We start from the raw sequence: 14947 nt of genomic DNA, 5'->3' as shown, positions 1-14947 counted from the left end.
GTTGTACCTCAGGGACAATAAACTTACTATTCCCCTTATACCCAGTCAATAAGTGAAAAACATGTATTGGAGAATAAGAAGTTTTAGTACCATAAGGAAAAGTCTCTGATAATTCTAGTGTTACAATTTTGATAGAGATGTTTCATGCAAAAATAAAGAAGTTCATTCAGTTATTCAAATTATCTGAAACTAAGAGTTTCATGTTTGATGTAAAAGGAGTACAGATGTACTTTGCTAAAACTCATATGGAAAGGTCAAGGATCTATAATTCATGAAATAATGTACCTTTGAATCAGGCATATATACTTTTATTTTGGTTCACATATATAAGGAAAATACATCAAATTTAAACATAATTATATTGATAAGAATCTTGTCTGGTTTGCAATAAAAAAATATTTAATACATCTTTTCTCATTTTTATGAGAATTATTATACCTTTTGATAGATGATCATAGATCAATATGGCTTGCTTTCAAAATATATTTTTAACTTTTTTTATATGGAAAATGGTTTTGAAACATGATAGTGAATAGGAACTAAACTTCTTTTATTTTTTTTTTATTTTTCTGTCTAATGTATAATCTGTTTTAAATTTATTGTAAACTATTACGGAATTGTTAATATTTTTTAAGTGTATAGATTTGTTTTGTTTTTAAGATATTCAGGAAGTAAAAATTAACATAGACTCATTAACAACAATCATTTCTATCCTTGAACAACTTAATCTATTTATGTATAACATTATATATATGTGGTTAAAATCTAAATGTCATACATTATTATGACCTTACATAATTAAGAATTAGAACAGTAATTTTTTTGTTATTTTGTTTTCTCAATGAAATAGGGAAATAACACTGTAGATTTGGAGGCAATATTGTTTAAATAAGATTTCTGTTTTTTAACCAAAATACAAGCAATAACTGTTAACAGGGAGCAGATGGTATCTGAGTGAGTGAGCGAGCTTATTGCTAAGAGTTAAATAAAGAACAAAAATTACTCTAACTGCCACGTGACAATCAATGGCTGGTATTAAAGGCTTGTGTAGAACCACTCTAAGGGCTACAGCAATAAACTTATCATATATACCAGCATTAAAAGACTCATCCCTGACTCTCGAATAAAAAAATTGTAAAAAACCTGCATGAATCATGAAGTTGAAGAGCATTGAGAACCCAAAGATATACACAATAAAGCATTGATGACCCTGGGTAACATAACGGGGATGTACTAAAAAATTTTCACCGACACTTTGTCAGTGATTTCAAATGTGCAACTTTTGAGAACTAATATCTATAATTACCTGTATCAGCCATCCTATCTTTTTGGAGGATACTAAATCTGGAGGAAGGTACTTGGTCAGATCAATTTCACCATTAGAATCCACCTCATTGTCGCTAATACAGGTCAACTGTCGGATGATTCTACCTTTACTCCTCCGAGTACTTGTTATTCGGCTGGCACATTTGCTACGTATAAGTTCCTTTCTACGACGTAGATTTTCTTGTGGGTCGTTAATTCTGAATTGTAGTTTCTGATGAATTTCTTTAATGTTTGCTTGTGCCTCATTTTCTGGCCAAGCTTCTTCAATATGTAGCTGGATACTGGCTAAAGTAGCTGCTTCCTCTTTGGTACATGGAAGTTCTCCACTCACAACCAATTTCTGAAGCTGAAAAGAACAAAAAAAAAAATTCAAATACTAAATTGTTAAACAGAAAGTCTCTTTATGTATTCAAGTTTATGTCTTAAATTTCCATGTGATTGTGTCTTTGCTTGCAATCAGTAACAATCCAGATCTATACCCAGGTATAACTATTGGCAAACCAAGATAGTGTTTTCAGACTCAAAAATAATCATAAACACAACAAAAACATATCTAAGATTAATTTCTTCCTGTGCAATCTCTAAAACAAACCAAGCAGCAAAGTATGCCATGGTATTGTTTTTTCTTCTTCAACTTATGATGTTTTCATTGGTCTCAAATTGCTATCTATTGCCTCCATTTAGATAAACATAGTGTAGGATTTTCTTGCTGGGATGAAGACCTATCTGTGGCCGTTGACTGCTCTTTAGTTGAGTTGTTGTCTCTTTGATACATTTCCTGTTTCCATTCTTAATTCTATGATTGTACTGGCATCATAAGTTGAAGAAGAAAAAACAATACCATGGCAAATAAACAAAATGAATTTTCATTTGTATAACATATTTCACAAAAATAAGTTCCATTTTGTGTTTGGAAAATAATATCTCATGTCATGAGTTTTTGTCAAATAAAAATAAATCAGAAAGCAAATAAAATCAATTGCTACAGTACTGTGGCTCGACCAAAGCAAGCTTTCTGATATGTATGTTATTATTGTCTCTGTTTGCATGTCTGTTTTTTCTTTTGCTTTCATTATTCAAGCTCATTTATGAAACACAAAATGGGAAAATGAATAGCAGATTCCAAAGCCACACTACAAAGAGAAAAAGCGATATAAGTTTGACTCACAGAGATCTGATAGGTAGTTTATGATAGGGTGTAATTAAAAGATTGAGATCAGATACACAGACAAGATGAATATTACATGTATTTGCATCAAACTTTTAAAATTTGTCTTTCATCATCTGCCATATAATTTATTACACAGAGACCGATTTCTTTTGACAATGCACCACCACACAGCTAGCAGTACCAAAGCATTAAGAAAAATGTTCAGACAAGTTTAATCATACAATAAATAAATATTTATTGAATTGCAGAGTCATATCCCTATCAAAAGTAAAGTCTTTGATCATAATTATCTATAAACTTGTTTGGATTACAAAATTCACCTTACCAATCCTAATCCTTACTTAAAACCATATACATAGCATTACCTTTCAAACCATATCCTATCAAATACATAGTGCAGACTAAACCAAAGATCCTATTAAAAGTACATTTCTTAATACATGTACCAGTAAAATAAAACACTTAAAACATGATTAATCATGCTCTTTTTAAGACATTAATGCAACATTGAGGGAATTTCTAAATATATAAGTTCTTAGGTGATATGTTATATCTTCAAAGTAAAAAACTTCATCAATAAATTGTAGTCTATAATAAGGTATCATATAATTGTTACTAACAATAAATATTTTTAATTTATGTGAACATAAATTCTATTTTTTTAATTTAAAAAAAATACTGTTTGGAAATTGTCAAATATAAATGTATATTTTATTAATGTGACATGATTTCTTACATGTGAACGACATGAACCATGTAAAACTATCATTTTTTTAAATTATTTTTAATTTTAAAATAATGATACCTGGTGTTCCTCATGTATGAAGTTAATGGATAAAGCTCATTATAAAAACTAATTACTTCAGAAGTAAAAACAATGAAAATGCTCCATTTATATTGACTATTGTTTAACTTTAATATGAATCAAACTTACAGTATTACCCTTAATTAAAATTAATGTCAATTGGCTAACACCCCCCTAAAAAAAATTCAACAAATGGATATAAAAACAGTTCAGGGGGGAAAATCCCTAAGATTTGTCAGACAGGGATATACATATAGAAATCTGATTCTCCAGAGTTCTCCAGATTCTTAAGTGTAAACCCTTGCTGAAGTTGGGGGTTGATTAAGATGTTTGGGATTTGGGTTTGGGGACATCAATCCGATAATTTTATGATTCATGTAAAGAGAGTGCCACCCTCTCTTCAAATTAAATCAACTTCACAACAACTCCCTACAAGGGGTCTGCAGTTGACCTGTTGCAAGGACATAACTGTTCATAATTGAAATCAGAGGCGATTTAAGAGGGGGGGGCCAGGCCCCCCCCTTTTTGGGAGTTCTCCAGATTCCTAAGTGTAAACCCTTGCTGAAGTTGGGGGTTGATTTAGATGTTTGGGATTTGGGTTTGGGGACATCAATCCGATAATTTTATGATTCATGTAAAGAGAGTGCCACCGTGCCACCCTCTCTTCAAATCAAATCAACTTCACAACAACTCCTTACAAGGGGTCTGCAGGTGACCTGTTGCAAGGACATAACTGTTCATAATTGAAATCAGAGGCGATTTAAGAGGGGGAGGGCCCAGGCCCCCCCTTTTTGGGAAAAAAATTGGTTGCTTATAAGGTGAATCACTGAAGCGTGACTGGAGCGTCCCCCTCTTAGGTCAGTCAGTGGGCCCCCAATTATGAAAAATTTTGGATCTGCCACTGGAAATTCTACCAAAGAAAAGCTATTTAAGGACAAGCTTAGGCCACAAACTGATAATTGAAAAATGATGATTGTTTGAAAAAAAATAATCAACGGGCTTTGAATTAAAATAAATAACAATCTTCACACTCCACACATTAGGGATGATTCTAACACTGCAGAGTTGACACATTTCTTTAAAATAAGTAGACAATTTACTTAGATAACGTTAAAAGATCTCTGAATGTTTTCAAACTATAAACCTATAACTTACCTGTCTTTTGCGAACTTTATCTTTCCTATTAAGGTATCTGAACTTTTTATCCATTTAGCTTATATATCATAATGTTGATTTTTGGTAATATCCTTTATATTTAAGATGTATAATCCTATACTGTTTATAATCCATATCTAAATGATCCTTTATCTAATAGAGATGACATCAAACACAATAACATTTGTCCTTAAAAAATGTTTGTTTATTCAACTGCTGTTACATTTATTAGTACTATACTACAGAAGATACGAAAATCAAAACACGTGTTTTATTCTAATAAAGCTGTCACAAAATTTCCATTTAAATCCGTACATTTTTGCGGTCTCTTTTGTCCAGCATGATAAGTACTATATTTTGATTATTTTCCTTCTTCAATTATTTGCCGTTAAGTAAAACCAGTGACCCAAACTGTCAATTTCTACGGATTTCATAAAAATGATAATTTGATAAAATCAACATATGTAAACATTGTAATAACTCTATACATTAAACATTTTTACTGGTCACAAACCACAAATATAATTTCCGACAGATCCAAACTTTTGTGAATTATTAGTATTCAGGTAATGAATGTGATTTAATGTATCATATTCCAAATTATAATTCTATACACCTGGTGTATCGGAACATTTCTTTACCTATTATCCGTTAAAATGGTCTGATGAAGCATTGATGTACAAAGAATCAGACAATTTTACTCAAATACATTTTTTCGGTGTTTAAATCCAACACAAAAGATTGACCAAATCTACAACCCTATTGATAGCCAAAGCTTAAATTTTAAAAACTTGACCTTTAAAAATTAACAAATGCTCATGGTTACAGATGCTCTTGCTTAAAAGCATGAACAACTGTAATCTAAAATGTTAACTCTTAATACTGATCACTTTTCTGAAGACCATTGAAATTGTTGTTTTTTTATTGCATCACAGGTAACATGTATCTAAAATTTAACAATATTTTTCTCAGTTATATTTTAATTTTTCTCTTAAATGTATGTGTCAATCAATGAAAACTTTCCTGAATTATTGAAAAATTATGACAAATTCTGTGGAGATATGCAATCCTTATTATTTTGCACTTTTAACCCATAGAATTTTAAGAAAGTGAATAAGTCTTCAATACAATCCACACCAAAAACAACTTTTAAAACTGTCTAAATCCGTGAATAACTGATGAACTCCTGGAACCAGATTAACTTTATACTTCCAGCAAAAAGAAAGAAATCCAGGATCTCGTCATTAGCATATTTTACAAACAACAGGTTTTCATACTCCTTCAAATTCGTTTGATTAATCGGGGAAATATTGACAGGAACTTTATTAAACAATTACCAAATGGCGAGTCAATTTACATGAAATCCTAACCAAATATTTATTATCCGTCATTTACAACTTGCCAATTAAGGTGAGATTTATGTAGTCATTTTTCCTTATTATTTACCATGGGTACTTCAGGAGAAAATTAGGATGTTTGCACATCGTAAAGTGTCCCTGCTTTGGAAACCAAAATTAAAAGTTCATTAATTCTTTTGGATCACTTTGAAAACAATGATTTGACGAAAAATTGATGAATTTATAATATTCAAATTAGATCTATTCCAATCATGCAAATATTAGAGATTCTTTGATGTTGTGATTGAAGTGCAATCTATTTAATGTAAAACGTAATTTACGTAAACATAATGAGTTTAATCACGTTAAATCTTCCCTGGTGCTTTGATTTCAATCAAATATATAAAGCAGCATATTGCAATATTTCTACCCTAAAAGTACAGGTCATCTGGCATAGTTAATCAGGCAGAAAATTTGAAATATTACTTTTTGATTACAAAATATTAAAGGTAAATAACCACTGTTACAGATATAAGATCTAACATCTTTTATACATCAATATTTGAACAAATGTATTTGGATTTGTTCCTTTGTAAATATAAATGTTTAATTCATTTCAACACAAAAAAGTATACCATAGTTCTTAGAGGTTTCAGAATTTGTGGGAATACTATAAATTATATGATAAGCTTCAAATACTTTTTTTCATATAACTGTATATATATGAATAAATACAATTCAAGAGAATATGAATTACAACTCTATTTTTAATATTGAGATACATATTTGATTCATAATGTAGAATCAACTGCAGGCAGGTTTTCAAAATTTTTTAACTTTAAGGTTTTATTGCAATCTGGTATGGTAGGAACAATACTAATCAAGGATTTGTATTTTAACTGTAAAAATATTTTGATTGATTGATTGATTGTTGGTTGCTTTACGCTGCATTAGCACAAAAAGGCTATATTGCGGCGAGAGAAAAAAATCTTTTGAAGAATGTGGGCAAAAACAAAAATTAACAAAAGATTTCCATATATTGCCAAATTAGCTTTTGCAAAGATTATATACAAGAAAAAAAAAACCATTATTATAAGAATAAAAAGAAATATCAATGACAGAGCTTTAAGAAAAAAAATATGCGGGGACAAATGAAGCTCTCAAAATTAGGTCTGCATATTTTTGTCTTGCAATATTATAAAAAAGAAAATTTTACTGTACGCTCCTTTACAAAATTAAATTATTTGAGTTGTCACCCCTTCTTAGGCTATTAGTAACGATTTGTGTAATTGAAAAAAAACCTTCTATATTTGTAAAAACAGTATTGCATTGAACAGATAAAATAACATAATTTCCTACAAATGAATAGATTCTTGCCTCAAAATTTGCTTATGGTATTTCATAAAAAATACATGGATACCCTGCCACTGTACCACATTTCCATGTTCAGAAAACCATGATATCTAGAAAAAAAACCTTATTGGCATATATAAACTAAGAATTAATCATAAAGAACCTTTGTACTTAAAGACGGCAGACAGCCAGTCACCTGAACATAATGCCGAACTAATGTAAGTCTCAGGGGAATTAAAAAAATGTCTACCCAGCCACATATTGATTTGCCTGTTAATATTCAGGAATAATGTCAGCTGTTTTCTATCTTTTTTTTAGGACTTTGGTTTTAATGTCAGATGGTTGGTTGCTTCTATAAACCATCACAACTTTTCCTGACTGTGCAATCAGCTGACAGCTTGACATATGGTTCTACACTTGACTATCACTGAAAGCCAAATGTTTACTTCTAGATGTCTTTATTTGCTTTGATTAGGATTTTGGATTTCTAGTGTTTTATTGATTTGTACCCAATATCTCCCTTATTCCATGCAAATAAATTAGTAGAAATCTTAATAGACTTCAGCATGTTCAGAAGTATGTACTGGAAAATAGATTGATTGTAGGCCATAACTTGACCTTATCACAAACTAATACTGGTACATGTAAACTAAAAAAAAGTTTCAATGTCAATAGACCATCACTAAGTAGATGGGCCAAATAATCTCCATAGAAATGAGATGTACCATTATATAACTGTATATCAAATATCATACACAAAGAAGTAGGGTTATAAACACCAATCAATCAAAATTGACAGCTCCTGATATAAAAATTGCTATTGAAATCAACATAACATTTTGGTTTTACCTAGTATATCTTTTTTAACATACTCTGTTTAAAATAAAACATATGTAATAAAAAAAAAAAAAAGAAGTTTTACAAAATAAAAATATATCTGACATATTGAAAGAAAACAGGTACATGTATAATTAGGTTCTTATGTTTCCCCCAAAATAAATCACAGTGTCATCCTATTATTCCTATTGTACAAGATTGTAACACCTCATTCACAGACAGACTTCTGTTACTGTCAGTCAGCCTTCACACTTACTGACTTTATTTATAGAGACAAAAACATGAATGAATTACAGATCTATTCTATCAATTTCATCTGCATGACTGAGTCAAAGGTCAAAAGACTAATTTATCAAATTCGATGATCAATTAAATCTTTAAAGATCTGTTTCTAGGTGACATTCAGACAGATATCATATTCTTAGGTACAGAATTGACTTACAAATCATTATATCTTTTGTAAACTTAGAATTTAATGTATGTTTTATTATCATTGAGAAATCTGCTACTTTTGACAATAAAGCCAAGAGAAATTATTTTTAGAATAAGACTCCAAGAATTCAAAAAAGACAAATATTAGCAAGAGACAAAACAACAGAGTAGCTCCGGAATACTTGTAGCTCAACCAATTTAATCAAATCAGACTACACTAAAAATGATTAAAATTGTTTAAATGTTGTAAACTATATTTGAATGATCCTAACTTCAAAAACATTCTTCAAAAAAACATGTTGTTGAAAATGTCATTACTAATTTTTATATTTTCAAGGTCAACTTTAGACAGAGGCAACAACCCCACATGCTGGTGTATAAATTAACTCCTCTACTTTTTAGACAAGCACTGCTGTTCTTAATCTCATTAGTACAGAAGTGAATTTTTCATGTTACTATACATAATCAGTTCCTTATCAGTATTCAAAAGTGTCCAAACCTTCTCATGGAAGCCAATTACAGGAATTGGATGGTTACAAAGCACATTTGCAATACCTGCACTAGCTACTCTTTCACTAGCTATGAAATATTTTACAAGTTGATCAACTATAAATTAAAGAGATGAACCTAAAACCATCAATAGTACTAGTTTTTGGTATTAGGACATCCTAATATGCACACTATGACAGAATTTAAGTTTATAACTTTTAACCAAGCATATGAAATATGCATTAACCTAAACGTACTGACATGAATAAAAGGTAGGAAGAATGACAACTCTGACTACAGAGAAAAGAATTTATTACATATCTAATAGATATTATTCGGTGTATTTGACAAAGTTAAGTTATTTTAGTGTCCACAGTGGCAAGTATCCAACTTATGAGATTGATGTAGAGTCTGTATATGTAATATTTTCTACAGCTGTTATTTTCAACGTCATAAGCCACATGACGTCAATTCATTCATTGGCTTTATACATAGATTGCTATTTGAATATGTAAATAAATACCAGATTTCCTTTTGAACTTAAACTTTGAATTAAATTAAGATGTTGACTGCTGGGTTTAGGGATATTGTATAATAAGTAAATATGTTTTTGACTGATAATAGACCTTTTAAGGTGAACTCAACTTTTTCCACTATTTGTTAGAAAAATATGTTTCCATTTATAATTTTATTTATACTAAACTTAATACAAAATACAGAAAAGCTAAAATAGAAGATTTTGTTTACATTGAAAATTGAAATTGTGACAAAAACAATGCAAGAACTTAACAAAGACATTTAAATATTTAATATGAATTTAGTTTTCCCCTGATTTGCTCTGTTATAAAATCAAATGAAAAAAGAGATTGCTATTCCATATGAAAATAAAGAGCTGCTGAACCAACGCCTCCTATGTTTTGTACTGGTAGAGTTCCCTTAAGTGGATACCAGATAGTATGCAGGGTTAATATATCAAATTCTGCTACAGTGACAACAACACTTAAGTAAACTGCATTTTTTGTTTTCCACATGTTTCATTGATTAGATCAGTGAAGATTCAGCGTCATCAGGATGCAGTTTACTTAAGTGTTGTTGTCAATGCAGCGGTATATAATTACATATCAATAATGTATAATGCACAAAAAAATTACAGAGTTACCATAAATGCATTGGACAAATTGCAACCCTAAGGAATTTGTAGAAGAAGAAACACATACCTGCCAACTTTTGAAAATGCCCATGTGGGTTTTAGCGCGCGACAACAATTTCAAAGTTTAAAATTCTTTGCTACAACTATTGTGCGCGTACTGTTTTGTAGTCTAGAAAAAGTGTCATATTTGCATGAAATGAGCACACATTCATATGCATATTATTTGAAGAAACTTTTCCCAAAGAACTTCCTATTACATCTTATGACCTATCTGGTATTATATGGTCAACACATGTCCAAGAATTTTGATATGTTCTTGGCCTTATATCTTCTTTATTATTCAAAATAATTGGACTCTTCATTTAGAAAAGCTGTTCCAAATATAATGTCAGAATTTCCCATTTTAAAGTTAATAAATCTACACTTTTCTATTTTATTTTTTACAAGAGTGACCCCTTGACTAAGGGTAGTCCCTCATTTAAGGGATTCCTCATGTTGATGTGGGTGTTGGGGTCCATGTGAAAAATAATGAATAGTACATTATACTTTAAATGATTGAATACATAAATGAAATTATGTTACAACATTTGTACTTTAAAAGTGGTTTTTAATGTCCTAACATTGAGGGGGGATCCCTATGTGTTGTTCCCAACCTGATAAAGGTCCTTCTTTGTGTATAATTTTAAATTGGAAAAGTCAACAACTATTTAGTATCCTTACACATGAAAATAATTCCTGGTCTTACAGCTACATGTTCATATTTTCTGCTGATATAATAACTAGAATCATGCAAATAAACTTAAAAAAAAGGGATGTAAGCTCATCTTACAAATCATGCAAATATGACACTTTTTCTAGACTACAAAACAGCACGCGCAAAATAGTCGTCGCAAAGAATTTTAAACTTTGAAATTGTTGTCGCGCGCTAAAACCCCCATGGGCATTTTCAAAAGTTGGCAGGTATGCAAAGGCTGAAATTAACTTTTCCCAAAGTCCTAATTATTAGATGTTGCGACCTTTGATCTTCTGAATCAAATTCCAAAAATCTATATATGTCTTGTTCTTTCCAAGAGGCAGTCTCCAAAAGATATGGGATGAAAGTGTTGAATTAAGTTCAAAAGATATGACCTTGACCTTTGACATATAGCCCTCAAACATAATTTCAGGTCTTTTTCATCACATGGGCAATATCATACTATCTTTGATATATATTTGATGAAAAACCAGAATTTCAGTACATCGGTTATTGCTGTGACCTTGATCTTTGACAGAATGACCTCAAAATCAATAGGTCTTCCTCAAGTTGAAACAGTTCAGGCTGGAAATTGTACTATAGACAACAAACAAAACTGGTTTTGAAAGGAGAGATATAGTCTTTTTTTATCATTAAAAATTGACAATAAAAAGACAATCTTTAAATTTCTATCTTGTCTTAATTGATAATATTTCAAATAAGTCAGCAAAGAAATTCATATATCAATTGCTCATAAAAATTAACAGGTCTTCAGTTCTGATATTTCTGACTGAGGAGTCAACATGTAAACAATTACATAACAGACCGACTTTTATCTTTTATTTCAAAGTTCAATCAGTGCATCCTTACGGAATGCTTTCCCAGTAAAGCCTATACAACTAAATTGTTTTAATATAAGAACATTTTTATTAATTATTTTAAAAGTATATATTTTATTCATTATTATGACACTGAAGGACAAGAATTCTCCTCTTACCAAATAGTGATTTTTAGTTGGTCAAGTGAAACCTAACAGTATTTACTTAAGAAAATTGTGATAGAACAACTAGAACTCACTTGAAAAGATTGAATTACATTTAATTTTACTTATATTTTGTGGTTCTTCTTACATTGAATATATTTAATATTACTTACATGTATTGGTTTACGGGTGACAACGTTTATTCCTAAGCCATTCCTCCTTTTCCTGTTCATTTTTTCATCGAATATCATCTCATCAAAGCCTTTCAAGGCTGTCTTTTTTACAATCCTTGGTTCCAAGTCATAAAATGGGGAATGAAATCTAGGTAAACTCTCAGTGGAGTTACAGAAATTATTCGCTCGACAATTAAGCACTTTTTGAACACAGCTTTGAACATGGCCTAATGGAATTACGGGATTGATTAAGCTAGGATATTGTCCATTCTTATTGTTTGAATGTCCATAATACCAAAATGATCCAATATGATTCAAATTATCTAGACTTTGGCTAATTTGCCTCATATTGCGGCGAAGATGCTTTTTTAACTTTTTCTGTGCTTCGATCACTTCTTCATCACCCATAAAATGTCCTGGAAAGAATCTGTCGATATCTCTCGCCATTTTCATTTTTATTTTAGGTCATATATTTTCTAAGGTATATTAAACGATTTCTGTTGCAAAAGAAATTGTATATATCTCCACGTCCCAAAAAAAAGTCACATACTGTCCAAGGTGATAAGTATATAATAGAATTATATCGAAATTCTTTGCATGTTAAAAGTTTCAGTTTAAAATTTACATAACATTATGCTTTTCAAATTTGTAGATTGAAAAATCTCAGCAAGTCTATGAAAAATAAATTCAAAATTCCTCATCTTAACTGCACTGAATTATTAAAAAAGTTTAAAACGTACAGCAATCTGTTTTAAATTAGGAAAACTTGAACAAAAATTGAGAGTCCCAGAAATTCCATTTCCAACACTTTATTATAAGCATCTTAAATCGAACAACAAGTTTTCTTCACTCTATCGCACTTGTGACCCTACGAAATGCTGCAAGCTACATTCTATAAATCACACTGTAACATCAATCACCCAGTAATGTCCCTTGTTTTGATCTTTATTGGAGGATAACATATTCAAATCATTATCTTTACATAAGTAAAGAGGTATTGTTTTACATACTAATAAACAATTAACATGTTCATCCACATAATTCACAAGTCTACAGTTATAAACTTAGTTGTCACTCTTTCTTCCATATTTTTCCATGTTATATAATGTTTAATTTTCGCTCATTGTAATAAATTTATTTTTCTTTATAATTTCTTTAATGAATTCATAAACATTATATCCATAAAATTTTTGGAATTTTTACTCTATTTCATGGTCAACACTCCTTCGGTAGCATGTAACATTGAAGTCTATTATGAACTGCAAACAGAAAATCACTCAATTTTTGTTTGAGTTCAAAAAGGAATCTTAGTTAACCTTAATAATTTTGTTTATTCCATCAGAATTCAATCTACCGTTCCAAGATGAATAAAACAGCATATTCATATTACACATATACAAAAAAATACAAAGAAAAAAACAATCCATAAAAATTCCAATCTAATTAATGAATATTAGCTTAAGATAACTCAGTTGGCACTAATTATAAAACAAGAAAAAAGTCTCCTGGTGTGTCATTAAAAACTATTATAAAACTAGGCCAGCTGCATTGCAAATTTTGTTGTATAATTTTAATGATAATACACATGAGTTCATTTTTATCTCTATAACAGATAGTAATTTCATAATTAATTGAACCCAATTACATAACTTTGTCGACAAAAACCATGTGCAAACCATCTTTGCTTACAAAACTAATTCACCATCTCAAAACAAAGTTATAAAGGTTACTGCAATGTTTATTCATGAAGGGCATCAAAACCAGCTTTCCGAAAGACATAGCAATAAAAATCCACATTTTCAGTTGGAGTTCTGGACAAGTTATTGATTTCCGAAAAGTGGTGGTAAAATGTAATCATAATGAAAAATCTGATAAATAGAAATTAAATAAAATAATTCTTTTGATTATGAAATTAGAATGACTGCTGATCAGTTTTATATAGTTACTGTAATATTAATGTTGTTTATTTGCTTCAATTTTCCATTTCCATTATGAATGATATTTAGTCCCAATTTTAATTAAGCAAATGAAAATTAAGTGGCACTAAATCGTAATCTGAAATAAAGGTCAGACAACAGCATTTATTGGTTGATTGGGTGTTTTGTGCCACTTTCAGCTATTCGAAGTTGTTTTATAGGTGGAGGAAATTTGATTTCCTACACTGTACCAATGTCCTCCTGTAGAAAAACTTCTAATCCTAGTCACTTAAGATTAGGGTTAAGTGAACCTGCCACATTCAGGACTTAAACTCACAACATCTTTGTTGAAAGGCTAATGATTCAGAAGTTCAGGCTAAAGATTCAGAAGTTCAGGCTAATGATTCAGAAGTTCAGACTAATGATTCAGAAGTTCAGACTAATGATTCAGAAGTTCAGGCTAATGATTCAGAAGTTCAGACTAATGATTCAGAAGTTCAGACTAATGATTCAGAAGTTCAGGCTAATGATTCAGAAGTTCAGGCTAATGATTCAGAAGTTCAGGCTAATGATTCAGAAGTTCAGACTAATGATTCAGAAGTTCAGGCTAATGATTCAGAAGTTCAACTACTTATACAACTACACCATTGAGGCCTCAGACAATACCATGAAGAAAACATCCAAAACCCAATCAAAAGGCGGAACTGAAAAAAGGAGAAATTTTGTCTATCTTTGAACATTTCTTGCATTGTAAATCCTTTTGTCTTTTATTCTATAGTGTAAAATCAAAGGTATTATTGGTAGTATACAAAATTGAAAAAAAATTGCCTGATGAAAAAAAGTAAATTTTAATAGAAAAGTCTGAAAGTTGAAAAATTGTAGAAATATCTCTGGTAGAAGATGGTAGAAATATGCAGATGGAAAAAATGGCAGAAATATGCAGAGTGGAAAACTGTTGTAAAAATTAAAAAAATTAACCATAGAAGATGAACCTTATGTATAGAGAGATATGTAAAATTTTGAAGACAAGCCAGGTGACAAATTGTAATATTATGATCATGATAGTTAAAATAAAACAGCTTGAAAAT

At 30.3% G+C, this 14947-nt stretch overlaps 1 protein-coding gene across 2 annotated transcripts in view; it reads right to left on the bottom strand.

The window, feature by feature from the left end:
* The window catches only part of LOC134716114 (1-phosphatidylinositol 4,5-bisphosphate phosphodiesterase epsilon-1-like), a 73394-nt gene that overhangs the window by 39520 nt on the left and 18927 nt on the right, over positions 1–14947 (bottom strand). Inside the window, exons 1-2 of one of the 2 annotated variants that reach the window (XM_063578890.1) lie at positions 4458–4585; positions 1307–1672 (exon numbers count right to left, since the gene is read on the bottom strand). In XM_063578890.1, coding sequence (XP_063434960.1) covers positions 1307–1672; positions 4458–4511 — 420 coding nt within the window. In that variant the 5' untranslated portion in view covers positions 4512–4585. Of the gene's footprint in view, positions 1–1306; positions 1673–4457; positions 4586–14947 lie in introns of those variants that run through there. The other variant, XM_063578889.1, reaches the window with a different exon arrangement.

This window comes from Mytilus trossulus, chromosome 4 (assembly GCF_036588685.1).
Source record: "Mytilus trossulus isolate FHL-02 chromosome 4, PNRI_Mtr1.1.1.hap1, whole genome shotgun sequence".
NCBI classification, from domain to species: Eukaryota; Metazoa; Mollusca; class Bivalvia; order Mytilida; family Mytilidae; genus Mytilus; species Mytilus trossulus.
The sequence above is the reverse complement of the archived record's forward strand: the minus strand, read 5'-3'. Positions and strand labels throughout refer to the sequence as shown.